The sequence below is a fragment of the Podarcis muralis genome, chromosome 16 (assembly GCF_964188315.1).
Source record: "Podarcis muralis chromosome 16, rPodMur119.hap1.1, whole genome shotgun sequence".
In the NCBI taxonomy this organism is placed as follows: Eukaryota; Metazoa; Chordata; class Lepidosauria; order Squamata; family Lacertidae; genus Podarcis; species Podarcis muralis.
Window position 1 is genome coordinate 4,121,751 of NC_135670.1, and position 27,986 is coordinate 4,149,736.

At 47.2% G+C, this 27,986-nt stretch overlaps 1 protein-coding gene across 1 annotated transcript; it reads right to left on the bottom strand.

The window, feature by feature from the left end:
• Positions 1-1,110: 1,110 nt before the first annotated feature.
• Positions 1,111-26,887, bottom strand: TMOD4 (tropomodulin 4). The gene is made up of 10 exons (XM_028710278.2): positions 26,760-26,887; positions 16,972-17,158; positions 15,015-15,171; positions 9,451-9,573; positions 6,012-6,101; positions 5,567-5,697; positions 4,223-4,330; positions 3,007-3,150; positions 2,499-2,643; positions 1,111-1,558 (listed from the first exon to the last, which is right to left on the bottom strand). The coding sequence occupies exons 2-10, from the start codon at positions 17,095-17,097 to the stop codon at positions 1,536-1,538; spliced, it is 1,047 nt and encodes a 348-aa protein (XP_028566111.2). The 5' UTR covers positions 17,098-17,158; positions 26,760-26,887; the 3' UTR covers positions 1,111-1,535.
• Positions 26,888-27,986: the final 1,099 nt, after the last annotated feature.

Consider the following 27,986-nt stretch of genomic DNA (forward strand, 5'->3'; position numbering starts at 1 on the left):
CAAACACCAGTTTCCACCTAAGATGGCGGCCGTCATCAAGGGCGTCTGTGAGGACGTTGGACTGTAGGCCTTGTTGCCTGGCAGACCTCTGTCACGCCAAACAAGTGCAGGGAAACAAATTTGTTTACGATGCCCTCAGGCACTCTGAAATGGCTTCCTGACTAATATCTCATTAGGCCCATAAAAACCGTCATCCTTTTGGCCTGCAGTTGCCTTTGCCAATTTAGGAGTGTTTGTTGACTCCCGAGGCCCAACTGGGTGCCCTCAGTTTCCATATTTTCACGCGCACACCTGGCACCGCTGAGGAAAAAATTGAATTTGATCCAGTTGGCGCTGGGGCTCGTTTGGTGTTCTGTTTCCGCTATAGTTCCGTTTTTAAAAAGGGGGGAAAGGAAACCTCTTTCTTCTTTGTCCAGCCTCTTAAAATGCCAAAATGACATTTTGGAGACTCTGTGATCCTGGTTTCTCCACTCCATGTGGCATCTGATGGCAGATATTAGCTGACAAGAGTGTGAGGCCATTGTTGGCCGACTTTTGTGAGGGCGGCTTGGGCAGATCTCCAGGCCTGCCTCTTTTTATGCCCTTTCCTTGCTAAATTTACCTCAAACTTATCTCAAATTTCCCTTTTGTAGTAGAAGAGCCGGCGAAAGGACCTAGATTTAATTAGACACCTTCAAACTTGGTGTGTCAGGAGATGAATCTCCCCACCTGCCCATCTTTTCCAGAACAATTCTGGGACATATTTTCCAGAACATTCCAACCCAGAATGAATGAAATTGATTTCCACCTGGCCTGTGCGCTAGTGTAAACCCCAAATGCCAGGCTCATCATCAGAAAATTTATTATTTCTGATGCTGTGCTTACGGGCACAAGTGCAGAACCCATATGGGAAAATGAAGGGTGGGTCTGGTGCCAGTCACCGTTGCCAGCAGCACCAAAATAATAATAATAATTTTATTATTTATACCCCACCCATCTGGGCTTCCCAAAAGGTGATGGGAGGCTTTGGGGAAGAGGCGACGTCTCAGGTGTGGGGCTGCCCATTACAGAAAGGGGCAAGCATTTGCAAATGCGAGCTGTCGACCCAAGAAATTTGAGATATTATACGTATTCAGATTTCGATCAGCGAGATGGTGCCGAATCATTTAATAATAGTAGCTTGTTTAGGAAAGATAGGAAGATTGCAACTGCCTTTGGTCCTTAGCGGAGAACAAAGCCAGTTCTTTGGGGCAGGGCGGGCGTCTCTCCGAAATCTCTCTTATTTACAGAGGTAATCAAAAGACGGGGAGCCTGGATTCGGAGGAAGAAAGAACCTGAGATTGCAAGAAATTGGGGTTGGGGGGGTTGTCGGTCGCCAGGGTGAGGGGGGAACAGCAGGGCAAATCTCTCCGAGAAATTCTCTTCTTGAAATAAAATAAAAATCCTTGCTGTTGGCAAAACTCTGTCTCTGGGAGGCAGGCAGAGCTTAAAAGGCTGCTTAGAGGCACATGAGGAAGCTTAAGGGCACTCTGGATTCGGTCGCAGGGGGTGGGCCATTATGTTTTCTTCTGCTTGCGGCCTGCAAAGGAAAGACGAGAAATGTGAGGACACCGAACGCTGCCTTATATACCCCGTCAGGCCATTGGGGTCCCATCTAGCTCAGTAGACTCTACACTGACCAGCAGCAGTTGTCTGGGGTTTAGGACAGTGGGTTGGATACAGTGGTACCCCGCAAGACGAACGCCTCAGAAGACGAAAAACTCGCTAGACGAAGGAGTTTTTCGTTTTCTTAGCTGCTTCGCAAGACGCATTTCCCTATGGGCAAAACGAAGCTTGCCCCGCAAGCTCCGGGGATGGCGGGGAAGCGCAGCGCGTCTTCCCTGCTGTCCCCGGACCTCTTTTGAACCAAGGGGCGGCAACGGGGAGAAGCAATCTTCTCCCCGCCGCCCCTTGCTTTAAACAGGTCCAGGGACAGAGGGGAAGGCGTGCGGCGCTTCCCCTCTGTCCCCGGACGGTCTCCATAGGAACGCATTGATTGATTTTCAATGCATTCCTATGGGAAACCGTGCTTCGCAAGACGAAAAACTCACAAGAAGAAAAAACTTGCAGAACGAATTAATTTTGTGGGAGTTGAAGCTGGGACTTTTCGCATGCAGAGCAAGTTGGGGCAGACAAAGGGAAGGACGTCTTTGCACAGAGCGTAATTCATCTTTGGAACTCATTCCCACAAGAGGTAGCAAGTAGACAAATCCATTGAGGACAGTATGGCTATCAAAGGCTACTAGTAGCCATGACGGTCATGTTTCCCCCCATTGCTGGAGGAAGTATGCCTCTGAATAGAGGTTACTGGGAATCACAGGTGGGGAGACCACTGTTGCCCTCTGGCCCTACTTGTGGCCTTCCCAGTGACATCGGGAACAGGATAGCCAGCCATGATGTCCACCCATGAAAAATGACCACTCAATTATCCATTCAAGAATTACGACAGGCCACTGGGGTCACCGACCAGCGCCACTTACGTAATTCGTTGTTCTTGGTTATCGCGATGGAGGCTCTGGCCCTTGGTCCTTGCTGCGTGAAGTGGTAACCAAAGCGGATAATGGAAGGGCAATTTTCCAACATGGCGGCCATCTCCATCTCCACCGAGTCGCCCAGTCGCTGGCGCTGTGTGGGGAGAAGGAAGAAAGAGAAATGAGAAATGTGAAGGAAGCGAGGAGGGGCCCCACACTACTGTTTTTTGTTTTAAAAGATGACATTGGGTTTGCGAGGAGACAAGAGGATGTTGCAGGCTGAACTTTGTGAATTCATGCATGAAACCAGCGCATGGTTTGAGGATGCATGAAGCAGCCACCTTGCTGAAGCAAAGCAGGTCTAGGTCTGCTCATCTCCAGGAGAGGGAGAGAAGGCAAGCAGGTCTTTTCCATCGCCGCTGCAGAGAGACCAGCTGTCTTTGCTCGCCGTTTCATCCGGCTGCAGAGCAGAGGGAGAGTGCAAAGGGCTCTGACCCCAAAACGGAGGCCGGCTAACCTGGTTGTCCACCTTGAGTTCAGTCAACGTGGAGTTCTCCTTCATGGCTTTAATGACTTCCATCATCCCAGCGCTGGTGATGAAGTTAGATTCAATGTTGAGGCTCTGAAGGGTCTTGTTCTCCTTCAGCATCTCGGCCACAGCCTGGGGGCGGAGAAACAGGCAAAGTTCAGGAACTCTTGCAAGTACAGTGGTACCTTGGTTCTCAAACTTAATCCGTTCTGGGAGTCCGTTCGACTCCCAAAACCGTTCGAAAACCAAGGCGCAGCTTCCAATTGGCTGCAGGAGCTTCCTGCACTCAAGCGGAGGCCGTGCCGGATGTTCGGCTTCCGAAAAACATTTGCAAACCGGAACACTTACTTCCAGGTTTATGGCGTTCAGGAGCCGATTTGTTTCACAATTAAGCCTTTCGAGAACCAAAGTACTACTGTATCGTCTTCAGCCACTGTCTCCAACTCCCAGCAGCTCCAGCAGCCAGCGAGGGCACCGGTCACAGAGGATGATGGGAGCTGGAGTCCAGCAAAGTCTGGAAGGTGTTGAACTACCCCAACATTTGATGTTTCCACTATCCCTTTGGAACTCACTGCCTCCTGATATCAGGTAAGTGCTTCGCTATACTCTTTTCGGCACCTGCTAAAAATATTTTTTGTTTAGATAAGACTATCTGGATGTGTAGAACACTGGCATGTGCTTACACCCGCTTTTTAGCTTATTGTTGATTTTAATTTGTTTTGAGTGTTTTCAAATAGTTGCTTGCAACCTTTCTTTAACTGATCATTTGATTATTCCATTCTTTTCGTAACAGTTTTGAGGGTTTGTTTGTTTTTACAAACATGCGGTATATACATTTTATGGAATAAAATAAAGAAATGCCAGAGCAAAGGCCAGGCTGGCCATGACTGATGGAATTTGGAGTTCAGCATCATCTGGAGACTCTCCCATCCCTGCTTAAGTAGCACTAAATCAGGGCTCTGGTCCTGATTCTGTTTTGGTCCTGTCCACCCAGTATTTAGTTAACCACAAAGCCTACATAAGTTGTCCTAAACTGGGGCTATTCCAGCCTAGAAGGTTCCATGAGTGATCACAGGGAGTCATCCTTCTCCAACTCTGTTTTCCCTCGCCAGTTCCCTGTTAGGGTTCAACCCTAGCCAAAGCTCCAGATCACCTGTTAACAGGCAAGGAAGTTTTTCAGAGGAGGAGCAGCCTCAAAGCTTACGTGTGCCACTGGGTCATTACTCCGGGTTGCAACCAGGCTAAGCTTCTTGATGACAGTGTTTCTTTTCATGGAGTCGCAGATTTCTATCAACGTCTGAACGGGAATGTCCTGTTGGAATGAAGAAAGGCCCATCTGCACCACCCAAAATCTCGCTTCAAACCTTACCTGTTCCTTCATTTGGTGGTGAGGAACCACATGATGTTACCCCTCTCCCGCTGACATCTCGCATGTCCCAAAGCAAAAACTCATTTTTCTCCTAACTGGTAGTAGCACAAAAATGATTTAGAATATGCTTAATGACACTTTCACAGGGTGGTGTGGAAGAGCCGTAGGTCACCGCATCCTGCAGGAGAGTTTCTTCTTCAAATCCCTAAAATATCCACAGTTGCTTAGAGCAGGGCTTTCAGTGTGGCTGTCCTGGTTCTGTGGGACAGCATCACAGTTTGAGACATAGCTGTTGTTTTGTATTGTTTTTAAAAGTATTTTTAGCTGCTTTTAAGTTTGTAAATCACCTTGAGGCACATGTAATTTTTCTGATGAAAATAGGGACGTCCCATTCCCTAATGAGTGTTTTACTATTTATACCCCACGCTCTGACTGGGTTTCCCCAGCCATTCTGGGAAACTTCCAACATATATTAAAACATAATAAAATATCAAACATTAAAAAAACTTCCCCATACAGGATTGCCTTCAGACGGCTTGGGGGTCAGATAACTCCATACCCTCCAACATTTCTCCAATGAAAACAGAGACGTCCTTAGGAAAAGCGGGACATTCCAGGATCAAATCAGAAACCGGGATGCTTCTCTAAATCTGGGACGTCCCTGGAAAATAGGGACACTTGGAAGGTCTGCCATTGTATTTCTTGACCTTTGAAGGACCGGCCCACTCTCACACTGGTCAGACCCCTTTCCTCTGATAATTAATCCTTTTAATTGTTCATAACCATGAGAACTGGAACTTTAGCTTACGCTTAGAGGAAAGTGGCAGAGCATCCGCTTTGCATGCAGAAGGTCTCAGGTTCAATCCCCAGGTAGGGCCTGGAAGGAACTCTCTCTGAAACACAGCTGCTGCCTGTCAGTGTGGACAATATTGAGCTAGGTGGACCAAGGATCCAACTCCATATAAAGCAACCTCCATGCTTGACTGGAAGCAAAGAACAAGCAAGGTGCTTGTTTCTGCTACCAGAGATGCTTTTAAAAAATCAGCTAGATGTGCTTGAGCCCATCGACATCTTCAAAGCACCTGCTCTTCTGACAAGCGACAGACTCCAAAACAGGGGCTGTTCCATCTGTTGCCTGCTTAAGCACCCAAGTGTGTTCTCCTGGGACTCGGCACTGACCTTAATGTTATTAAGGTTCACTTCCTCGAGTTCCTTGTCGTTGCTCTGGATTTTCGTCAAGGTCTCCTCCACATTTGTGGGATTTGGAGGCTCATCTGGGACAGGCTTGTACTTATCAGGCTGCACTACGCCTGAGAGAGAGAGAAAGAAAATAAAGAGAGAGTGTTTCTTGAATAATGGAGGGCAAAACCTCAGGACCAGGGGGCAAATGTGGCTCTCCAGTCTTCCCTTTCCAGCTCTCAAGACCCTTCCCAGGCCACGCCCGTTCTCTTGAAGCCTGTTCTCATTGGTGAGTGTTTTGCTTAGTCTTCCTAGGATTGGGACCCTAGCCCCCAAGCATGTCCACTTGAGTTTGACAGTTGCTTCTGGTTCCCGGGCAACAGTCTCTCCTAACTCCTTGGTCATTTGCCACCCTCTGTAAGATGCAGACCAAGGAATCACTCACTGTTTATGCCTTCCGTGTTTGTGATGTTGCCGCTGCAGATGGCATCATAATACTGCTTGTTGCTCATCAGGGTGTACATGCCCAGGATAGCTGCAAGGAAGCAGAGAAGGAAATAGCCAGATTAGTATTTTCTTTAAAAAACAACAACACACACACCACAATATTCTGATAATTTATTTTGGTTTGCCAACCATGTGCAAGGAACTGTGCAGAGCGCTGAGGGCTGTCCCTCTTCTGATCACTAGGCCTAGCTCTCCCTGTATCAATGCATTTTAAATTCCCTGCACACAGAAGTGTAGCATGTCGTGGGGATAGTTTAGCTAGAATCCTTGACACACTAGTATTCTACATGTGGACTTGTTGCTTTTTAGTGCTATTTTTACTTCCCAGAGGAGCATCTTCAGACTACAGGCAGGGACTCCCCTGTTTTAGCTATCAAGTTGATCTACAGACTGTAAACACCAAACACAGTGTCAGGTTATCCAGACAACCACATGAAGCAGTGGATAGGATAGAGAGCTGCACATAAATGGCACCTGTCAAAATTAGAGTATGACAAAATCCATATCAGATAGTTAAAAACACCAGCCTGTGATTGTAAATGCAGAAATGCTCCCTATGCATTTTTTATTTTTTTTAAGCTAGTCTGTCAGGGCACTGACAGTTCCAGATTTGCAGGGGGCCTTGGACAAGATGTCTCCTGCGGGCTCCCTCCCTCAGTGAGCCCACCCACCCACTGCCATCATTGCCATCTGTTCCTGCTCCTCTGCCTCAATGTTGCTGCCACCGGCTTGCTTGCCAGTGAGTGCTTCCGCCTCCTTCTTGCCACCACTAAAAGCGGTTCTCAACCTGTGGGTCCCCAGATGTTGCTGGACTACAACTCCCATCATTCCTGAGCTCTGGCCTTGCTAGCTAGGGGTGATGGGAGTTGTAGTCCAACAACATCTGGGGACCCACAGGTTGAGAAAGGTTGGATGAGCAGGTTGCAACAGTGGAGAGGAGACAGCAGCCAGAGGGGGCTCTTGTCAGTGGGACCCGCTGCCTTGGTTTGGGACCCCGGCAGGTGCCTGATCAGCCCAACCTGTGCTGCCGGCCCTGTGCCTGGAAGAAGGAGGCTTCTCCCTTTTTCTGTAGGCACCGACATTTCAAAGATCCTTTGTGGAAATCCATTATTTACAGGGGCAGGAGCGACCTGCTTTGTCAGGATAGCAGCATAGCTAGTGGGGACATTTCTGCTCCGGTGCATCCATGCCGCGTCCAGCTCCGATTCCCAAAGCTCAGCAGCAAGCAAAGAGTAGGGCTGGCTTAGCGCCACGCAGAGGCTAAAATCAGACACTTCGGGTGCTCTCGCCCTATCGGCTTACGCCTGACAGGGAGCCATGGGGGCAATAAAAATACGTGAGGCTTTGGCAAGGAGGTGACATCAAGGGACTTTCCTGCCTGGTGGTCACCGGCCAGCACAGGAGACCCACCTGCTTTTTATGCAATACAGGTTGTTACAATTGTCCTGGGCTGCCTGCAACAGAGTCCCCTCCTGGAAATGGGGATGTCAGAGAAATTCCAATCAATATAAAAATGGGAGCAGGAATTTACGATGTCCGCTCATTCATCCTATGTCCATAATGGAAATCAATCCAGCAAACAGGGTTAGTGTTTGCTGTTGTCATTGCTTTCCATCCACTAATGGTGTGCAATTGACCGGTTCTCTTTTGCATAGACGTTGTATTTCCTTTGCATTACGAATGTAAGAAGAGCCTGCCAGGTCAGGCCAAAGGGGACCCATCCTGTTCTCACAAACACATACCCACAAGCAGGATCCGAGCACAAGAGCCTTCTCCCCTCCTAAGGTTTCCAGCAACTGGTACTGTATTCAGAAGCATTGCTGCCTCCAACTGAGGAGGTAGAACATAGCCATCACGGCTAGTAGCCATCTATAGTCTCCTCCTCCTCCAAGGATTTCTCTAATCCTCTTTTAAAGCCATCAGACAGCATCTTGGGAAGTAGAGATGTCACCTTGCCAACAAAGGTCCGTATAGTTAAAGCCATGGTTTTCCCAGTAGTGATGTATGGAAGTGAGAGCTGGACCATAAAGAAGGCTGATCGCCGAAGAATGGATGCTTTTGAATTCTGGTGCTGGAGGAGACTCTTGAGAGTCCCATGGACTGCAAGAAGATCAAACCTCTCCATTCTGAAGGAAATCAGCCCTGAGTGCTCACTGGAAGGACAGATCGTGAAGCTGAGGCTCCAAGACTTTGGCCACCTCATGAGAAGAGAAGACTCCCTGGAGAAGACCCTGATGCTGGGAAAGATGGAGGGCAGAAGGAGAAGGGGGCGACAGAGGACGAGATGGTTGGATAGTGTTTTCGAGGTTACCAGCATGAGTTTGACCAAACTGCGGGAGGCAGTGGAAGACAGGAGGGCCTGGCGTGCTCTGGTCCAGGGGGTCACGAAGAGTTGGACACGACTAAACGACTAAACAACAACAACAAAGGTTGGTGGCCATCACTGTCCCCTGTGGGAGGGAGTTCTACCATTTAGCTATGTGCTGCATGAAAATGGACAGTGCATGAAGCGTTCTTCATTCCTGCTAAAAAAACATTCTGGTTTAGACAAGCCTACCCAGAAGTTTTAAGGTAGGGTTGTAAATGTTTTTGATTTTACTGTTTTATCTTCTGTGAACCGCTTTGAGGTGTGTTTTTTGTTTACAATCAAGCAGCGCGCAATATATATCTTATGGAATACAGTGGTACCTTGGGTTACAGACACTTCAGGTTACAGACACTCCAGGTTACAGACTCCACTAACCCAGAAATAGTACCTCGGGTTAAGAACTTTGCTTCAGGATGAGAACAGAAACTGCGAGGCGGCGCAGTGGCAGCAGGAGGCCCCATTAGCTAAAGTGGTACCTCAGGTTAAGAACAGCTTCAGGTTAAGAACGGACCTCCAGAACGAATTAAGTTCTTAACCCGAGGTACCACTGTAAATAAATAAATATTACACCCCCATCCAGAGCAGCGGACTGCTCCAGATATCTAAGTCAGTGGCTTGAGAAGGGGTTAAGAGGAAGTCCATGCACAGACCCAAGCTGAGGTACTACATGGAATAGACCTGTTGGAAATAACAGGCCTAAGTGAGTCACATTCATTAATGTCAGTGGGTCTACTCTAACATTGGCTACAACCCCAAGGACCTAACTGGACAGTGGACTGGGTGCATTTGTACTTCTGCGCTTCTTTTTGAGCTGATGGATAGTATTTATTAAACGCCCTTCATTGACAGTTTGATAATAAATGCCAAGAGGTTTCTGATAAGATGAGGTTCCTTTCGCCCTATTCGGAGCAAACCTCCACTGGGATCCGATACACCTCACTGTTGTCTGTGCCCCCAACATGGAGCAGCTCTCTGCCCACCACCCTCCGGCCGGAAATACGCTTTTTACCTGCAATGTCGCACATCTCCGCATCGGTGGCATTTGCTAAAGCTTCTTCCAGTTCAGGTTCCAGCGTGATCTGCTCTTCTTTGGGGATTTCCCTCTTGGGGTTTTTCGGAATAAAGGGTTTTCCTGGTGTTTGGGGAGGAAATGAACTAAATTAAAAGTGGCACAACAAAAGGTCATACGATGCAGGTCATTCAAGCAATCCCCCCCCAAAAAAAATTCTCCAAAACTTTCCCCATTCTGAAATCCAGCCAGATTTGGTGAAATGCCCCCAAGCTGAGCTCAAGTTTTTGTATTTAGAAGGTGTTGTAAGTCTTCATAGAATTGGTCAATTTCAGTTTCTTCAGCACCGGTAGTTGGTGCATAAACTTGGATTACTGTGATGCTAAAAGGTCTGCTTTCCATTCGTATCGAGATCATTCTGTCATTTTTGAGATTGCATCCCAGTACAGCTTTCGCCACTCTTTTGTTGACTATGAGGGCCACTCCATTTCTTTTATGGGATTCTTGCCCACAGTAGTAGATATGATGGTCATCCGAACTGAATTCGCCCATTCCCGTACATTTTAGTTCACTGATGCCCAGGATGTCAATATTTATTCTTGCCATCTCATTTTTGACCACAATGTTTTTATTACATTAACATTAATTGACTTTGTTCGTTGTATGCTTTTTATAATTTTTACTGGCACCCCTTTTTGACTTCTGTGTTTAAGCAGTACCCGGTTTTCCCAAATTAGTCCAACATCTGAGGATACATTTTTTTTCTGACTGGAAAAAGGGAGGGGGGCACTTTATTCTCTTACCTGGAAAGACTTTCCCCAAGGATGTGTGTAATAATAATGATAATAATTTTTATGCACATTTCCCCCAAGAGATGCATTTTTTTGCTTAACGTTCTTTATAGCTGGAGAAGTGCATTGCAGAATTTGGAAAAGTGTACTATTCAAAGGGTAGCTGCGTTCTCGTTCTTGTATCATTTGGGGCATGTAAATTAGTTAGGTCCAGATTCCTGCATTGCAGGGGGTTGGACTAGATGACCCGCACGGTCTCTTCCAGCTCTACAATTCTATGATTCTATGTTAAACTGTGAGCCAAACTGAATTTCTCTTCCACCCTTCATTTCTGCCTGAGATCCCATTCAGTGTGGGTTGCCCGGCTGGAAAAAGACCGGAACAGTGATTCTGTAACATCACTGTACGGGGGAGTAACTAAATGATCCATCCCAGAGAGGCAGCAGGATTGTCGATCCTTAGCAGATGCCCAGAGCAGTAACTCATCCAGAATTTCAATGTGGAGGATTCAGGGCCCTCAAATTATTCCAGTTCTTCATTTCCCATGGCACACTAGCAGTTCTCTCTACACTATCTGACACGATCAGGTCTAGAAACTTGCACTGTTTGTTTTGTTGCTGGCTGGTTGTTGTTTTTTAAATCCAACATTAAAGTAGCTGGGATTCCAAAGCAGCCACACCAGACAGTTCCATTTCACGTGGCCCAGATCTAACCCCTCTCCATGCCCCCAAAACACGGTGATTTAGTTACAGAGAGGAAGCAAGGGATTTCTTAATCGCAGCCAGATGTTTAATTGCTCAGTGCTAAAAGTAGCAGCAGAAGAAGAGGTGCCATCTGTTTAAATTGTTAGAATATAAACACCAAGCCACTACGAGCTGCATTGCACTAATTTATCTTGTGAAATTAAGAGAACAGGGGTGGGGGAGGGATAAAGAATATGAGAAATGTAGATACGGTGAAAACAGTTTTTCCAAGTATAAAAATAGCAGCAGTAATTAAATAAGGGTGGGGAGAGACGGCAATGCCTCAGATTGAAGCAAAACGACAGTGTGATAACTCGACGCTCAGGTTAGAAACATTAAGACATGTCTCGCAATTACTAATTGCATTTCTTTTCTATTTTGCGTTGGTTTTCTAATGTTAAGAACATGAACCACAATAAGAGAGGGAGGAAAGAAGACACGGACAAGGTTTCCTTTCAGAAAATCTCTTGACACTGTGAACTTTCAGGAAATCTTTTTTTAGGCCCCAATGAGACTGGGAAAAGGGAGAATCAAAGCTGCCCTTTAGAAACGTCCCGGCTCCGGGATCTTTTCTTCGTTCCAGCGTGGAGAGAAGTAAATTAGCGTGGGAACCACAAAGTGAGAGGAGGCGTAAATAGGGTGAACCTGAGATGCCTTCACACACACACACACACACACACACACACACACACACACATCTTCCAATCTGCTGGCAGAGTCCACCTGTTGCTCCTTATCACCGGCTCTCGGAATCTGACTGCTGCTGCCTCTCCACGGGATTGGCCAATGCACCGGCAAGATTCAACACAAACGCCATTGGTTATGCTGCAAGATATCTGGAAAGGGTAGTGCTGCTGCTTTTGACACGCAAGGGATGTCAGAAGGCAACGGTTTCTATTCCAAACTGCGTTAGTCATAATCGGTTCCGTTTCTTTTACACTGCGGTTCAGTTTCTGCCAAACACTACATTATTCATCTCACCATGACAGCTATTTAGAATCACAGAACTGTAAAGTTGGAAGGGACTCCAAGGGTCATCTAGTCCAACTCCCTGCAATGCACAAATCACAGCTAAAGGAACCATGACAGAGGAGCATCCGGCCTCTGTTTTAAAACCTATAACAAAGGAGAGTCCACCACCTTCCGAGGAAATACGTTCCACTCTTTCGAACAGCTCTTACTGTCAGAAAGCTCTTCTTAATGTTCAATTGGAATCTCCTTTCTTGTCGTTTGAATTCATTGGTTCGTGTCCTCCCCTCCAGAGCAGCAGAAAACAAGCTTGTTCCATCTCCCATGTGACAGCTCTTCAGGCTAAACGTACAGCTGGATTGGGCCCTCAAAATGGGTGAGAGACACATTACTTCTGATGTAATGGGTCCTGATGTACCCATTGAAGGCCAAATGGATCATGAATTGAAATCCCTGATCAGCCTTGTTGTTCACTGGAGGAGCTGGCTACAGTAGTCTCTCAGATTGGCATGCTTCACAGAGTTGTTGCATGGTGACACAGAGCTCCTTGAAGAAAGGGCAGAGTACAAATGCCACAGGGAGGAATTCAACAAGTGAAGAGGTTTCCTTGTCACTCTGCCTCCATGTACCAGTAGCTAGACCGGTTGGATTTCTGCCTGTTGTACTGCTCTTAAAGGCAGAGGAGCCTGCCTGGAGTATAGGGGTGGAACATTTGTCCCCTGTCTACCTTCAGGTGAATGGCAGATAACCAGTGATCAGTTTCTAAAATGCCATTTTAGGGATGTGTTTTCTGATGCACAATATAAAGTTTCTGCAAGTTTTGTGGTCAAAGGTGGGATGAAATGTATTTTAAAATGTTACCAAATAAGATGTGAGATATATGTACCTACTTTGGCTTTTTAAAAAGAATTTTTGGCAAGCAGAGCCACTGGACAGCTCAAATTTATGCTCTCACAAGCTGATTATAAAACTTTGGTTCCTCTGGTTGGTGCCACACACAGAGAGGACCTCTGCAAGTAAATGACAACAACCTTTGCCTGACCTGAGCAAAGCCACTGGACAGCTGAGATCTGAGGTCTTGCAGGGGAATCTCTTTGCAATACCTCAGCTCTCAGGGTCACATGCAAAATCTGCAAATGGAAGAACATCATAAAGAAGAATATGATAAACGCCCTTAATGTACAGCAGCAGGTTGCCCTGAAAGTGCTTTTAGCATATGTGAAGGATGCAACTCTGAATGAAGGCAAGTCCTTAAAATCAATGTCCTCCTTTTCACGCCTTTCATTGTGGGGTCAAGTAGCTGCAGTTGAAGGTCAAGGATGAAGAACATGCAGCTGCAAATGCGCCATCGTCTACTCAGAAGGAAGTCCCAATTCACTTTGGTGCCGACACGCATGAGAGAGAGCTACAAATTTGATTTTTTTCCCCCAGGTGTGTTGATGGATGATTTGAAGAGATGCCGTGAGCCTTTACCAGGAGCACTTAGGAACCTTTTGTGGGTCAGGACATCTGAGCTACACACCGGGCTATTTTGAATCCTCGGCGTGCTCCCAGCCGAGCTAAATATAACTTTTCCTCTCAATCCCATCTCAATTCTGGGACAGCACGCACAGTAGGATTCTGGCAACACTCAGGAGCAGCTTTTGCCCGGCGCCAAGCTGGGACAGAGCTGGTCTCGAAGACCTATGGAGCGTACGTGATTGTCTCTCTGCACATGCCTCCAGCACCTCTTGCCCCCAATCAAAATGGCAGCCATGGATTTGGAACCACCAATAAAACTGATGCTAGCACCCAGGGTTTTTTCAGGATATTGCAAATGGCAAATTCCAAAATCCATATCAGACAATGGCATTCTTAGGCCAATCAAAGTGTCACAAAGGAGTGTGGAAGCTTTCAAGGCCAGGACAGTTCAGAGATGGCACCCCAAGCATGGTTTGTGCTAATCACAGTTTATAATCAAAGTACAAGCAAACCAAGGTTTACAGCTGCTTGCCTGCTTTTGTTTCCCAATATCTCAGAGCTCAAGCTGATGCATTTACTCTCATTTTGATTGTGCAGTGGCTTCTGGAGACAGGAAACTAGTAGTCACTCTGCTCTGTCAATCTGAACATGCCATTGAATCATACGGCACACAAACCATGGTTTCTCAGCCTTGCTCACCAGATTATCACAAAACATGGCTTGCCAATTCAAATGTCACAACCCAGCATAGTACAGGCCCATGGTTTGCAGACTTGTCAAACCATGGTTTCTGGCACCAGACGCAAACCATGGTGATGCCTAGGAGAAGCCTGATCTGGAAACATACAAACCAATGGATTCTGGGGCTGAGGGCAAACCATGCTTTCTCAAATTAGTGTCATGCCTAGCTGCTGACCACAGTTTGATGTGACATTTGAATAGAATTAATTTCTACGTCTTTGTAACAGGAGAAATACTAGAGAATGAGGGTAGTCGGGGGCCGGAAACACAGCAGGCAGAAAATAAAATTTATTTGTCCAAAGGCAGATGTCTAGGCTTCTGCTATTTAAATCAGACCTGGCCAATCCAGATGCTCCATACGATTCACCAATCACAGAGGGTATAATCTCATGCAACCCCAGTAGCTCAGTAGTAACTCAATAGCAACCATTATGGTAGTAATGGTTAGAGTGTCGGACTATGAGATCAGGGTTCAAATCTCCACTCAGCCATGAAGCTCACTGGATATCACTGCTTCTCAGCCTAACCTACCTCACAGGGTTGCTGTGGGAATAAAATGGGGAGAACCATGTACACCACCTCAAGCTGGTTAGAGGATATAAATGCAATAAATAAATAAATAACTCACTGAAACTGACTTTTGGGGTTGCCAGCTGACCATAAGGGTTTTTGTTTTTGGTTTAAATGGGCTGCTCCTCTGCCTTCAAGAACAGCTCAATCTGCAAAAATCTGTAGGTGGCCCTTTGTGCAGCACAGTTGCACATCCTGCTGCTGCAGATGGGAACGATAGAAGGAAGCTTGGCAGTCCATCCACCCAGCCTTGGAATCACAGCATCCAGCTTGGAAATTATACAAATACCTTTTTTCTCTCCTGTGAAGGGCACCAGGTCTTCCCGTTCCTTCACTTCCATTGCCTGCTTCTCCAGGTGCTGCATGAGGGCGTCTCGATCCAATGGACCCGTCGGGCTCTTCTTGGTCTGGTCTCGTTGCCGGAAACCCGCCGGGAGCATCACATTCTATGAGGCAGAGCAGAATGGGGGTGAGCGAGTTATACAACAGTGGCATTGTATCGCCCAGTACTGTAGGATAGGGCTTCTGGCTGCATCAGAACAAGGACTTTCAACCGGGCCATCAACATTAACTCAACAGGTGAAGCTTCGGGCTTTGTTATATTTCCCTGTTAGCTATCATCTGTTGAATGTGCCTGCTCCCCTCTCCCACCTAACAACACTGGCAAGGGGAAATTGCTTGTGTGCTACTGGGGAGTGACATGACGCAGCTACTACTTTTAAACTTTCTGTGCTCTTGTTCATCACCACAAAACTTGCCCTTGGAGTCGTGAGGGAGGGGTTTGTAGGGGTGGGCAGAAACAATTCCCTGGAAAATAGCAACCTAACGTTCCTTCCACACCTACTGCCTAGATGTGGGACTATTTCCTAATCTGAACGTATGACAATGATAATTGATAATATTCAGAGCAAATGTTCCTAAGCTGAATGTACATTGCAAAAATCCAAATTGGTATTCTCCTAAACTTGATTCCACCCTGCAACCTTACCCCTTTATTGTTAGAGTTATAGGCTCAATGGCATGGCAGAGAGATAGGAAGGAAAAAGCCACCCAAAAAAATCAACATGGCTAATCTTTGCAAGATACTTCACAATTTTGTATTTAAAATGGGTGCATTTGAGGACCTTTAAAAAATGCTATAATAAAAAGTTATCACCAAGACTTAAAAGTTGAAACTTTAAGCAAACTCATTCTCTGAGGGTTGATCTTTATCATCCATGCACAGGGATCAGCAAGCTTGGGAGAACCCCAAAATTTGAAGAAACACTATGCCTCTCTCTTTAGAGGAGGAAAACCTGAAGGAATCCCCCTCCCCCAAACCGTCCAGACAGTTGGGCATGCACAGTGGTCACAGATTGCCTCTGAAGTCAGGGCACAAAAGTGGAAAGTGTGAGGAATGGCGTGCCCTGGAAAGGGCTGGCAGGATCTGTCAATTTTGGTTCTTTCAGTTTCACATTTCCCCCCAATCTTAGATTCAGTTATCCACATTTTGCAGCAATTTGTAATTATAAAAAAAAATCCTCATGAAAATTCATCATTGTTTAGTGCGAATTTCTCATAACAAACACATTTTTATAAGCTGTTTTTAATACCGTGCGTTTGTTGCAGTCTCACTTGTTACCCCTAAGGAAAATTAAGTTTCACCATCTTCACATTCAAGAAGGCTGTGAATTTTAATAAAAATTATAAAGGAAGAAGGCAGCTATGAATGTTTTGATTCAGCAGCAGGGGGTTTGCTTCAAAAACCATCTGGATAGGTGAATCTGCTGGTTTTGGTTGCTTTCATTTTATCAATCTTAAGTTCAGTTCTCCATATTAAACTCCTCGCAAAAATTCATCAACATTTTAGTGTGAATTTATTTCAGCATACACATTTTAAAGCATTTTTGCATTGTGTACACACTTTCGTGAGCAAATTTCTGTAACCTAATGCATTTTTGTACATCAGTTTCCCTAACGTATACATTTAGAGGAACGTTTTACCCTGTCAAATGCATTTTGTTGCACACGTTACTTAGCTGGAGAACTGCATTGCAAAATTCGAAGTGAAATTTCAAACAATATTTGCAAAAAGTGCAAATTAAGTAAGCTTGTCTTTTAATTGTGAATGAGACTAAATTTCTCCCCCATCCCTAAAATCATGTCTAGGCAGTCGTATTTCCGTTTCCCTCAAAAAGCTAAAATTTAATCTAGAATTTTCAAGAATCCCACCTTCTACCCCAAATTGTCACCCCCCTCAATCTCACTTCAGGGTCCATTTCCTGAAGCTCTACGTCAAGTTGAGCCAGCTCCTCCGCAGATAGTTCATTCAAGATCTTATCTTCATCAATGTCTCGATATTTCTCCAGCTCTTTCTGGTATGAAGTCGTCATGGTTGCTGCAGTTTATGCAAAGGTGGTGTCTCTCCTGTGATGTAGAATGAGGAGGATGAAGCTGGATTTAGGGGGGATAGAAAGAAGTCCCAGTGAGTAACTAGGAGGCAACTCTAAAAGATCCAGTGTAAAATCAGGCACAGGGCAACATGGGACACTGTTGAGGGGGAAACCAGTGGAACTCCTTGCCTCTTGATTTTTCTGACTGGTCAGCTAAGTTGATTTCTGGGACCTCTTACCACTATAAATTAGTGGTAGTATTGGGGCTGGCACCTGATTAAAGAAAACATAGTTAATTAACCCTATGAGTGTCAATTGATTACTATTTAATTACTTGATTCTTCCAGATATTTCTGGAGCAGGGGTACTTGGATCTGTTTCAACATAATATGTTCCAAGTTTGAGTCCTCCTGACTTGGGGACACACACACACACACACACACACACACACACACACACACACCAACAAAGCTAAACCCAAATGTTAATTCAACCATGGTGCTTGTGACTTGAGTTTCTTTGAAGAGCAGGGTCTCCTGCTAAGTTTATATCTTGTTCTTGAAACTCTCAGCATCCAATTTTGGTGTGTGTGCTTGTTTAATTCAAATCAGGTCACATTTCAGTCTATGGCCTTAACTGAACGATCCAGACGAATAGATCAATGCAGGCATTTATGGCCACATCAGAGTGTTCAACAAGCAAACAAGCTTACCCGTTCACCCAAAAGAAAATGACTGGTATTTCGCACTGTACTTTAATTTTCTGTCCTGCCTAAAGGGCAGCGCTCCATTTGCCAGAAGCTTGTGCATTGGCGGGGGGGGGGTGTTGAATGAGTCCCCCAAAACAGCTGTTTTAAGCCACCCCATTCAGCTGATTGTCAGGACCTGGTTCTCAAAGGCTGAGGGTTTTAAAGCAATGCTGAGGAATCTGGTGTCTTCCAGGTGTTGCTCCCAGCAACCAGCACAGCCAGTGGTCTGGGATGATGGCACTTATAAGTCCATCATCATATGGAGGGCCACAGGCTCCCCTTCCCTGGGTTTAAGGTATAAGCCCCCCAAGGGACTGTACCACTTCAGACTGCAAATACAAGATGGAATGGGTGCCCCTGTGCCCTATCTCAAAAGTGCCACAGAAAACAAGAAGGAAGAACTTCCCTTGGGAGGTAGTGGACTCTCCTTCCTTGGAGGTTTCTAAACAGAGGTTGGATGGTCATCTGTCAGGGGTTCTTTAGCTGTGATTCCTGCGTTGCAGGGGGTTGGGCTGGATGACCCACGGGGTCCCTTTCAACTCTACCTTTTATGATTCTAAGACCAGGCTGATTCTTTAACATGGCTGGGATTTGGGGCATGTGGGGAGAGGACATCCTGTTGTGTGCTGTCTGAAGTCGTATCCTCTCTGGAGGGCTGTGCCACGCAATGTTTTTAAATATGTAAAATCATTCACATATGTCTGTGCAATCACACTCTGTGTCTCTTAGCTATGCATTTGGACACGTCTCAAGATAGCATAACCAAATTTTGTGCGGTGGCTCCTGAGATCAACAGCACGTTTCTGTCCACGTTTGGGAACCGTTGGGCGCCATTTTGAATCAATATGGTCAAATGAACCTTTCAAAACTACGCCGATTTTTAAACACAGGTCTCAAAATTGGTTTCCTAGAATTCCTGAGGAAGCCCAGGCTAGAAACCTTCTATATCAGATTAAATGACAGATGCAGGAAGGCTCTGAAGCCTAATGATGGATAAATCAGATTGAGCAATAAAACTGTTTCCAAACTGTCCCATTCCCATATTTACTCTGTCTGCTTATCACTCTCTTACATGGCATTTGGGGAATGCTCCAGGAAAATGCGCTCAATCTGGCTCTTGCTCTCTTCCCCTTCCTCCTTCATTTGTCTCACTTTCTCTGTCACAAAATGGACCCAACTCACCACACAGGGCTGTTGTATAGGACTAAATGAATGCAAAGGAACCACTCTGAAGTCTGATACACATGGTTTAAATGGTGTGTTTTTTTTGAGCTGGGGTGTGTGTTTTTAATTCTGTGGTTCTCTTTTTAACCTTTTAATCTAGTTCAAGGACCCAGTGGTGCAATGGGTCAATGCGTCTGGCTGATAACCAGAAGGCTGGTGGTTCGAGCCCACCCAAGGACAGCTGTGGCCAGAATTCATGCACTGCAGGAATTTCAACACTATAATTCTGTGATTTGACGTTTCATCTTTTTAAGAACCTAGGAAGCTGCTTTATCCTGAGCTGGACCCCCAGTCCATCCAGCTTGGTATTGTCAACACTGACTGGCAGCAGCTCTCTAGGATGCCAGGCAGCTTTCTCTCCCAGCCCTACCTGTAGATGGCAGGGCTTGAACCTCAGACCTTCTGCATGCAAAGCAAGTGTTCTGACCACTGAGCTGAGGCCCTCCCTTATACCAGATGGACTCCCTGCTTTTTCTAGTACCTTTCAGATACAGTGGTACCTCAGGTTGAGTACTTAATTCGTTCCGGAGGTCCGTACTTAACCTGAAACTGTTCTTAACCTGAAGCACCACTTTAGCTAATGGGGCCTCCTACTGCCGCCGTGCCGCTGGAGCACGATTTCTGTTCTCATCCTGAAGCAAAGTTCTTAACCCGAGGTACTATTTCTGGGTTAGCGGAGTCTGTAACCTGAAGCGGATGTAACCTGAAGCGGATGTAACCCGAGGTACCACTGTAATGCCTTCCTGTTTTCCAACCTACTTCTTTGATCAGTCTCTTCTCTCCCTTCCTCTCCTCCTCACTTTCCCCCAAAAGGTAAGAAGCTTTCTGAAACAGGAGTCCTGGAATCAAAGAGTTCTTGTGTGCTCTCAGAATTCAAAGAGGAGGAGGTCTGTCTGAGCAGATATAAGGGGTGACAAACTCAGCCGGCCCTCTTCTGGGAAGATCTAAACTAAATAGGTTTGTTTGTTTTCCCCAAGATGTCTTAAACTATGGTCAAACTTCCATTCTCCATTTCCTGTGCACTGTAACAGCCTGCGGCAGATAGAAATTCAACCACTGTGGGATAGCTTTACCGGCGGAATTTCTGCCTGTCGCGCAAGTTGGTTGTGTTTCCAGCAAGCGCTGTGAGAGGCAAAGAAAAGCGGGGAGGTGGGGGTCGGCATCCTGTTTCTGGAAACACAGGTGTGGGGAGCCTTTGGCCCTCCAGATGTTCATAGAATCATGGAATGGTAGAGGTGGAAGAGATACCCAAGGATCATCTAGTCCAGCGGTTCTCAACCTGTGGGTCTCCAGATGTTGTTGGACTACAACTCCCATCATCCCTGAGCTCTGGCCTTGCTAGCTAGGGGTGATGGGAGTTGTAGTTCAACAACATCTGGGGACCTACAGGTTGAGAAAGGCTGATCTAGTCCAGGAATGTTCCTGGATGATAACTACTGTACCCTCCTCCTCCCTGGCCCTTGGGAGCGCTGGGGCTGATAGAAGTTGCCATTCAGTGAAACACCTGGAGGGGAGGGCCAAATCTTCCCCACACCTGCTGTAACGGTTGCCATGCAGGTGGACATTCAACTGGTGAAGCGTCCCTCCTGTCAGAGTAAAAAGAATGCCCTGACAGGCCTCCGGCAGACAGAGAAACCATAGCAGAGAAACAACAGTGGCAAGTTTAGTGAGCGTAAATCAGGCATCCCCAAACTCGGCCCTCCAGACGCTTTGGGACTACAACTCCCATCACCCCTAGCTAACAGGACCAGTGGTCAGGGATGATGGGAATTGTAGTCCCAAAACATCTGGAGGGCCGAGTTTGGGCATGCCTGGCATAAATGAACGTCCACAGGGGCACATCTTTCCATGCTGAAATATGTTGTTGGTGGCGACAGCCCGCCTTTGGATGACTCCCATATTCTTATCTTGGCCAGTCAGGTGTTTGGTTCAATATCTGCATTTTTCCTGCCACAACTTTGGAGGAGATTAAGCTACTACTTTGCATTGCCAAAAATAAATAAATAAATGTCGGTCATGTCATATTCCCTTCGATTGACAGAAGAAAGATGAAGGAGGCTACCTTTTTTTCTTTCTCTTTTAAATTCACACTAGACAATTTTTAGGGACGCGGGTGGCACTATGGGTAAAACCTCAGTGCCTAGGACTTGCCGATCGTATGGTCGGCGGTTCGAATCCCCGCGGCGGGGTGAGCTCCCGTCTTTCAGTCCCAGCTCCTGCCCACCTAGCAGTTCGAAAGCACCCCTAAGTGCAAGTAGATAAATAGGGACCGCTTACTAGCGGGAAGGTAAACGGCGTTTCCGTGTGCGGCTCTGGCTCGCCAGAGCAGCTTCGTCACTCTGGCCACATGACCCGGAAGTGTCTCCGGACAGCGCTGGCCCCCGGCCTCTTAAGTGAGATGGGCGCACAACCCTAGAGTCTGTCAAGACTGGCCCATACGGGCAGGGGTACCTTTACCTTAGACAATTTTTAGCTCCTCCCACCGAGTGGTACTCTAGACCAGTGTTTCCCAACCTTGTGCCTCCAGCTGTTTTTGGACTACAGTTCCCATCATCCCTTGCCACTGGTCTTGCTAGTCAGGGATGATGGGAGTTGTAGTTCAAAAACAGCTGGAGGCACAAGGTTGGGAAACACTGCTCTAGACGTCTGCCCTAAAGTCTTACTCTGACAGCGCCGCAGAGAACGTGCCCATCAAGACTGCTTTGCCTCTGACAGGGGCAAACAAATGCCGCTGGGAAGCTCCGTCTTTCCCAGATTCACCTGAGCCAACATCCCACTGCCACACGCCGGGTTTAGACATAAGAATGTGAGACGCTGCTTCATCTAATCCAGCCTCTTCCCTCAGCCCAGCAGCACAAAGCAGGTAGGAAAGAGCCTTTTCCTTTGTTTGCTCTCCAGAATCTGGTGCTCTCTTAGGCGGACTGCCCCTGAAAGACCCATTCCAGCCATCGGGACTTACAACCCTCGATAGGCCTCTGAATTTGTCTCATCCCGTTTTTAAAGCCGGTTTAAGTCAGCACCCATCCACATCTTGTGGCGGTGAGTTCCGCACATCAGTTTCACCCAGCCACCCCATATTCTAGTATTATGCAATGCTGGAAGGTGGTGGGCTCTCCTTCCTTGGAGGTTTTCAAGCGGATGTTGGAATGGCCATTTGACAGGAATTCTTTAGTCGTGGTTCCTGCATTTCAGGGGATTGGACTGGATGACCTTTGGGAACCCCTTCCAACTCTACATCTCTATGATTCATTAAGCAGACAGACTCTTGGTTTCCCCTGTCTTCACACTGCTCGTGATTTAATAGATCTCTATCCGGACTCTTCTTTAGGGTTTTTTCTTTTTCCTCCTCCTCCTCCTCCCCTCCACCTCTAATCTAAAACGTACCCAAGGAAGGAAGATTTTACATCCATAACAAAAACAAACACAGAGAGAGAAGCCAGTTCTCTTTTGACACCCTCTTGCTCCCATCCTGGGTCTGGAGATCTGCCCTGCCAGGTGGTCTAGCATTGTGCGAGGGTTAATTAACAGGGAGGAGGGGGCTTAGCTGGACTTCCGAGTAGGAAGCAAGGACACAGCGACCCGGAGCCCTCCGGGAAACCTGCCACACCATCTCTGCATTCAGTGTGGCGCTAGAATCTCTCCCTTCAGTGCCTGTGAATAATACCTGGCGCTGGGATTCACAAGCGGGGAGACTCGCTGCTGCTGTGCTCGGGTGCTGCTTGTGGGCTTCCTATTCGGGGCATCTGATTGGCCACTGTGGAAACAGGATGCTGGACTAGATGGGCCCCCATTGGCCTGGTCCAGCAGCCAGGCTATTTTGATGTCCTAATAGAACCTCCAGGTCCAGAGGCAGTCTATCTAGATCCATAAGTTCATTGGGTGTTTGGCCACAGACACTGGAGTGGATGGGCCCCTCCTTTGGCCCTTGGGGCCCCTTACAATTCTACTGTTCCATTATTCTACGCATTGCCTCTAATGTGGTCCTAATGCGGACACTGAGTGTGCAGGTTCCCTTTGCAAAGTTTAAAGGCCTTTCCTGAGCTACAGCCCCTTATGCTTGCAGAGATCCCTTTCCAAATCCCTAAGACTCTCTGCCCTTTGGCCCCAAATCTTCTTTGTTTAAAAAAAATTGCCCTGAGTGTTTCTGAACTGGTAATGAACTGGGGGAGAACTGGTGATCTGGGTCACTGGGTAGGGTATTAACTGGAGGGGGGAAACAGATTAATTTAAGAGTATTAATTATTATTTATTTATTTATATCCCCCTACCCCTTTTCCCAAGCCGGGGCTCAAGGCGGCTCGCGCAAGTTAAAAGAGCACAGATAAAATGCAGAAGGCTAAAAACGTATTAAAAAATAATAGTTAAAAGGTTGTTACACTCTAATAGAATTAAAAACAAAGTAAAAACAAAACTGTTTAAATGTAGGTAGTAAAAATAGCGCAGCCCTTTCCTTAAAAAACAAACAAACCACACACGTGCAATCACTCCCCCAAGTCTACCTGCCAGCAGAAGGACAACAAGGAGGGAGCCAGTCTGGTTTATCCAGGGAGAGTTCCAAAGTTGGTGGAGGAGCCACCAATGAGAAGGCCCTCTCTTGTGTCCCCACCAAGCGTGCCTGTGAGGGTGCTGGAACTGAGAGAAGGGCCTCTCCTGAAGATTTTAAACCCCCAGGCAGGTTTGTATGTGAGGATACAGACCTTCAGATAGCCTGGGCCTAAGCTGTATGACTTTACCTAGAGATGATTTGAGAGACTAGCAACTGAATGACAATTGAATCAGTTGGGAACAGAAGTGTTGGGAGATGGCAGATGAATCTGGGGTGGGGTGTGCATTAAACGAAAAATTCATCAGTGGGGCAATTTGGATGGGAAGTGAATTGGCTTGCAAAGTCTGTATCCTCTGAAGTCTAAATTTTAATCTATGTATGTTGTTAGTGTGCAAATTTTATGCAGCTTTGGATAGGAGTGATGGGTCTCCTGCTCTAGAGATCTTTTAAGTACGTATCTAGGAATACAGTGGTACTTCAGGTTAAGTACTTAATTCGTTCCAGAGGTCCATTCTTAACCTGAAACTGTTCTTAACCTGAAGCACCACTTTAGGTGCCACACCACCAGAGCACGATTTCTGTTCTCATCCTGAAGCAAAGTTCTTAACCTGAAGCACTATTTCTGGGTTAGCGGAGTCTGTAACCTGAAGCGTATGTAACCTGAGGTACCACTGTACTCTGGCTTTATGTCTGCAATCCCCTCCGTGAAACACGGTGCAGTTTCCACCTCCACCCCTCCTTCCATTCCCCCAGTCAACCCCTGCCTTATCCCAGGTCAGGTGCTTGGGTCTATCTAACGCGATGTTGTCTACTCTGATTGGCAGCAACTCTCCAGGCTTTCAGAGGGTCCTGAAATTCCCTGTCCTATCTATTTATTTTTACTAAGTTACTTATTGCATTTCTACCCCACCTTTTCCTCCAAGGAGCTCAAGTACACAATTCTCCTCCTCTTCCTCATTTGATCCTCACAACAACCCTGTGAGGTGGGTTAGGCTGAGAGGCAGTGACTGGCCCAAGGTCACCCAGTGAGCTCCATAGCTGAGTGGCAGGATTTGAACCCTGGTCTCTCCCAGGTCCTAGTCTACCACTTTAACCACTACACCACCACTGGCCCTCCTACCTGAAGATGTTATTGGGGATTGAACCTGGAACCTTCTGCAGGCAAAGCAGGTGTTCTGCCCCTCAGATACCACCCTTCCATTAAGATTCTAGTTATCATAGATAAAGGGACCCCTGACCATTAGATCCAATCGTGGCCGACTCTGGGGTTGCAGCGCTCATCTCGCTTTATTGGCCGAGGGAGCCGGCGTACAGCTTCCTGGTCATGTGCCCAGCATGACTAAGCCGCTTCTGGTGAACCAGAGCAGCGCACGGAAATGCCGTTTACCTTCCTGCCAGAGCAGTACCTATTTATCTACTTGCACTTTGACATGCTTTCGAACTGCTAGGTTGGCAGGAGCAGGGACCGAGCAACAGGAGCTCACCCCGTCGTGGGGATTCGAACCGCCGACCTTCTTATTGGCAAGTCCTAGGCTCTGTGGTTTAACCCACAGCGCCACCCGCATCCCTCTAGTCGTCATAGTTCTCAATAAAGGGCCAATTTGAAATGAAACCAAGGAAGCTGCCTTATACTGAGTCTGGTCACTAGGGTCTGTCTAGCGTGGTGTTGTTTGCTCTGACTGGCAGCAGCTCCCCAGAGTTTTAGGCAGCCCTAACTGAAGGTGTCGGAAATTGAACCATGGACCTTCTGCTTTCAAGGCAAGTGCTCCATGCCTGAGCTGCGTCTTTTTCCTGCGTGATCCCCACCTTCTCCGCAGCCACAACTTGGCCCTCGGCCTCATTTCCCAGGCGGACAACTGAGCTTGCCAAAAGCCCTCCCTCCTTTGCCCAGATCTCTCTCTCTCTCCCTTCTTGGCTTCCAGAACCTTTAAGGCTGTGAGATGCTCAGGGTGGGGCCACTATCCATAACAATTATCTTTTGCTTTTCTTTTCTTTTTGCTATGTCACTCTGCCTGGTGCTGCCTCCATCAACGGCGTCATAAAAAGGGTAATAGCTGTCCAGTTTCACACCATTTGAGAGACAGTGGCTGTGTACAGTTAAAGCATACCCCCCCTCGAAGAATCCCGGGAACTGTAATTCGCCCTTGAGCCGAGCTGCAAGTCTCAGCGCCTGCAAACTAGAGTTCCCAAAATTATTTAAATGCAGCTTGCCTTGGGGAAGGTTCCAGGATGGCTCAAATCTGTTTTGAAGATTTGATGCCACTTTTGAGTCTGAATTCAATCGCTTGGGGATCTCCTTTGAACCACCTATACTTCCTTCGTCTGGATTAGAGGATCCACCTATTTCTAACCTCGCCATCAAGGCTTAAAACATGACTTAAGCTCTCCTCCACCTTCACCCCATAGATCTATTTCCTCGCAAGCCCTCCTCCTCTCTTCCAAATCTTCAGTTAGCAAGAGACAACTGTGTTTTGTGATGCCCACACACACCCCTCCCACCAGACATGGGGTGGGGCCTGCTCTACACTTTTGCAGCAGGAGGAGGTGGTAGAGTCCTTGCAGAGCAGGCTGCGCCACTTCAGGCTGCAGGTGGAGAGTTGAAAAGACCCTGCCTGGATCCCCTTGAAAGTGAACCAAAATCCTTTCTGAGGGATTTCAGTGACGTTCAGCCAACTCCCAGCTTGCAGCTTTTTTGTGGTACAGTCTCTTCAGGTTTGAGGGCAAGCCCAGCGGTGGGGGGGGGACACCCCACCCCAGGCTCTGACCCTTTCTAACTGGTCACCTAGTGAGCTACTTGCACAGAAATTCATTTTGTCTGATTTTACAGGACACACACAGACATTTGCAGGGGGCGTTGCCTGTGCACACGGCAAAACGGTACAGTCCTCGCTGATCCCATGCCTGGATTCTACCGCCTTATCTGTTGCGTGTGCCGACCGGGCCTGTGCGTGTCCGGGTGTATAGAAGAGCTGTTCAGTTATCCTTCAGCAACACTCTCCACCCCACAAGGACTCAGCCCAAACATAGCTGGCGACTTCCCCTGCCTTTGCCTGGCGTACAATTTTCTCGCCACCCGCTTGCCGCCTCTTAAATTCCCACGAAGCCGAGGAGGGGGGAAAGGGGGGGAAAGGGACCCAGACTTACCTCCCAGGCAGGCTGTGTCGGCCTCTGCCTTTTGTCTCCCCCACCCCGAGCGGTGTGAACCTAGCGGGCAGGGCAAACGGGGAGAGAGCGAGAGAGCGGCAAGCCCAGGAACTGTGTGAGATCAGCATTTTATTATTTTAGCTTTCCAGCCGGGCAGGCGGGCGGGGTGAGGAGCGCAAGAGCGAGAGATCACATATACAGACTCCGTTATCAATCACTCCGCAGACCTGCCGAGCGGCCGAGTCAAGACCTCCAGCGGCCACAGCTGAGAAGTGCCAAGCCGAAGGACCGGTTCAGCCGGGAAGATGCTGCTGGTGCTTCTGTTTTGTTTCATTTCAAGCCTAGCCTCCACTGCAGCTGGACTACTGCAGTGCGCTCTGTGTGGGGCTGCCCTTAGAGCTGGTTCAGAAGCTCCAGCTGGGTCAGAACGTGGAGGCCAGACTCATGATGGGGAAATCTGGATGGCAGCATGTGGCACCGCTGTTAAAACATCTGTACCAGCTGCCATCTACTACCCAGCTGCGTTCAAGGTCTTCATATTAATTTTTGAAGCCCTGAACTGCTTAGGCATGGGTAGGCAAACTAAGGTCCAGGGGCCAGATCCAGCCCAATTGCCTTCTGAATCCAGCCTGCGGACGGTCCAGGAGTCAGTGTGTTTTTACATGAGTAGAACGTGTCTTTTATTTAAAATGCATCTCTGGGTTATTTGTAGGGCATAGAAATTCATTCATTCCCCCCCCCCCCCCAAATACAGTCCGGCCCCCACAAGGTCTGAGGGACAGTGGACCGGCCCCCTGCTGAAAAAGTTCGCTGACCCCTGTGCTTAGGTCTCAGGGGCCGCCTGAACTCTTATATCTCAGCTCAGTCACTGAGATCATCTGCAGGAGCAGCATTGGTGAGATGAGGCTCAGATGACAAGAAGAAACACTTTAGTGCCATCAGGCCCAGTCCTGTGGAACTCTCTGCCACTGGAGATTCAGCAGGCGCCTTCCTGTTTTTAAACACCTGCTGGAAACTTTTATAGTCTGCCCTCTCTATGCAAGCAATTAAGAAGACATCTTGCACAATTGTTAACTGTTTGTTTTTAAGTTTTTAAATGGTTTTTATTGTATGGTTTTATCGCTGCAAGCCGCTTTGATACATTGATATGTTTTATGACAGAGGTTTACAGATATTTAAGAAAAAATAGAGAAATTTGTGGTGCAGAAATGAGTAAAATAATTATCA